This window comes from Octopus bimaculoides, chromosome 30 (assembly GCF_001194135.2).
Source record: "Octopus bimaculoides isolate UCB-OBI-ISO-001 chromosome 30, ASM119413v2, whole genome shotgun sequence".
Taxonomy (NCBI): Eukaryota; Metazoa; Mollusca; class Cephalopoda; order Octopoda; family Octopodidae; genus Octopus; species Octopus bimaculoides.
The window spans coordinates 7,848,372-7,850,416 of NC_069010.1; the positions used below are offsets into that span (position 1 = coordinate 7,848,372).

General features: G+C 29.0%; 2 protein-coding genes across 2 annotated transcripts in view; one reads left to right on the forward strand and one right to left on the reverse strand.

Moving 5' to 3' along the window:
* LOC106876353 (uncharacterized) overlaps positions 1–996 on the forward strand; it is a 4,248-nt gene extending 3,252 nt beyond the window's left edge. The window contains exon 3 of the mRNA XM_014924852.2: positions 696–996. Within this exon, the coding sequence (XP_014780338.1) occupies positions 696–810 (115 nt within the window). The 3' untranslated portion in view covers positions 811–996. The remainder of the gene's footprint in view (positions 1–695) is intronic.
* The window catches only part of LOC106872908 (papilin), a 151,893-nt gene that overhangs the window by 11,601 nt on the left and 138,247 nt on the right, over positions 1–2,045 (reverse strand). The gene's annotated exons all lie outside the window — the stretch shown is intronic.

Sequence of the window (2,045 nt, forward strand, 5' to 3'; positions counted from 1 at the left end):
TTGCAGATTCGTATTCTCCGTAGCTGAAAACGGGGGTTTGTGTAGAAAAAAAAAAATTAAATTAAAAAAAAGGGCTGTTTTGGTGGTGGGGTACAATATGCCCATGCGCATATGGCGTAGTGGTTAAGAGCGCAGGCTACTAACCCCAAGATTCCGAGTTCACTTCCAGGCAGTGATCTGATCAATAATAATAATAATACTATTTTTCGATGTCATTATAATAAGAATCATGATAATAATAATAATAGCGAAAAATACCTTAGGAATACCCAGGTTCGAAATTTCCCCAAGACACCTGATGAAGGCTGGATGGTATATCAGCCGAAACGTTGTGTTAACAACAAACAAGATGAGGACAAATATCCATCGAATGTAAATAATGTACATAATTCCTCATCTCTTAAATATAGAACTGTATTCTTTTATGATGTGATTCTTTATTTTTTTTACAAAGACATTGTAGAGTATGTGTGAGAGGCCATATCTGGCCAGTTTGAAGATCAAACTGGAAGAATATTTTGGCCAGATATGGCTGGTTTCAGCTCTCAGGGTCAATTATATGTGACATCAATAGTTCTTTATAATATTAGAACTACCTCTGGACTTTGTCACCCAACAATCATTTCTACACCCACCATTATTTATTTATTTATACATTTATTTTATTGTTTCTGTTCCTTTTTTTTCTTTTTCAGATTGGTTAATTCCATTCTAAAAGAAGAGCTGAAAGTAATCCACGCCTTCCAAATGAAAACCATGACCCCTGAACAATGGGACCAGAAGCAAAATGAGGTGTCTGCGACTAGCTGAGATTATGACTAATATAATATACATATATATATATACATATAATATATATATATACATATAATATATATATATATATATACATATAATACATATATAATATGCATATTATATAATATACATATTATATATATATAGTATATATATATATATAATATATATACATACACAATATACATATATATATACTATATACATATATATATACAATATACATATATATATATATATATATATATACATATATATATATATATATATATATATATATATATATATATATATATATATATATATATATATATATACACTCGATATACATATATATATATACTCAATATACATATATATATATATATATATAGATATATATATATATACACACAATATACATATATATATATACACACAATATACATATTGACTACACCTTGTATTCTCTGGAAATGCATATCAAGAACTTAGCATGTCACTAAAACAAAAATATATATATATATAAGCTCATTCTACATACATGCACTCACACAGACACCAATGAATTGGTATTTAGGATTTGATTTTCTTCAATAAATATCTAATTTTTAATATTGCATTTTTTGTGTTGTTTTATTAATTTTGGGGAAGAAATGTCTTGAAAAAAAAAAACCAATCTTATTTGATTCAACATAAACTTAAGGTATTCTCTGATCTAAATTAGATTTGCTGTTGATGTAAGAATTTCATAAGCATTCCAGAGAACGTGCAAGAAGTCAGAGGGATGTAAGCACACCAACAGCGGTTGCAAGCCCAGCACTCTAACAACTGAATCATGCGCCTTTGCGTATGATATATCTACCTATCTTTGTTTGTGTGTGTGTGTGTGTGTTCAAATTCACTTGAAACCAGTGAAATTCCAGTCCTTGAAAGTCTGTCTAACCCCACTCACGCCCTCCTCCCCAGTCGAGGCCACAGATTTATAGAACTCATTCCTCTTCAAATGATTATTACACAACACTGCAGCCGCCACCACCATTACAACCACATCTGCTGACAGGTTAACAAACTATTGAGAAGTCTTATCTGAAAAATGTCAAGATGTCTGAGTCGGTAAGTATAAATAGTTTATATTTACATATACGTGTGTGTGTATATATATATATATATATACACACATGTATACATATATATGTATATATATATACATACATATATATATACACACATGTATACATATATATGTATATATATATACATACATA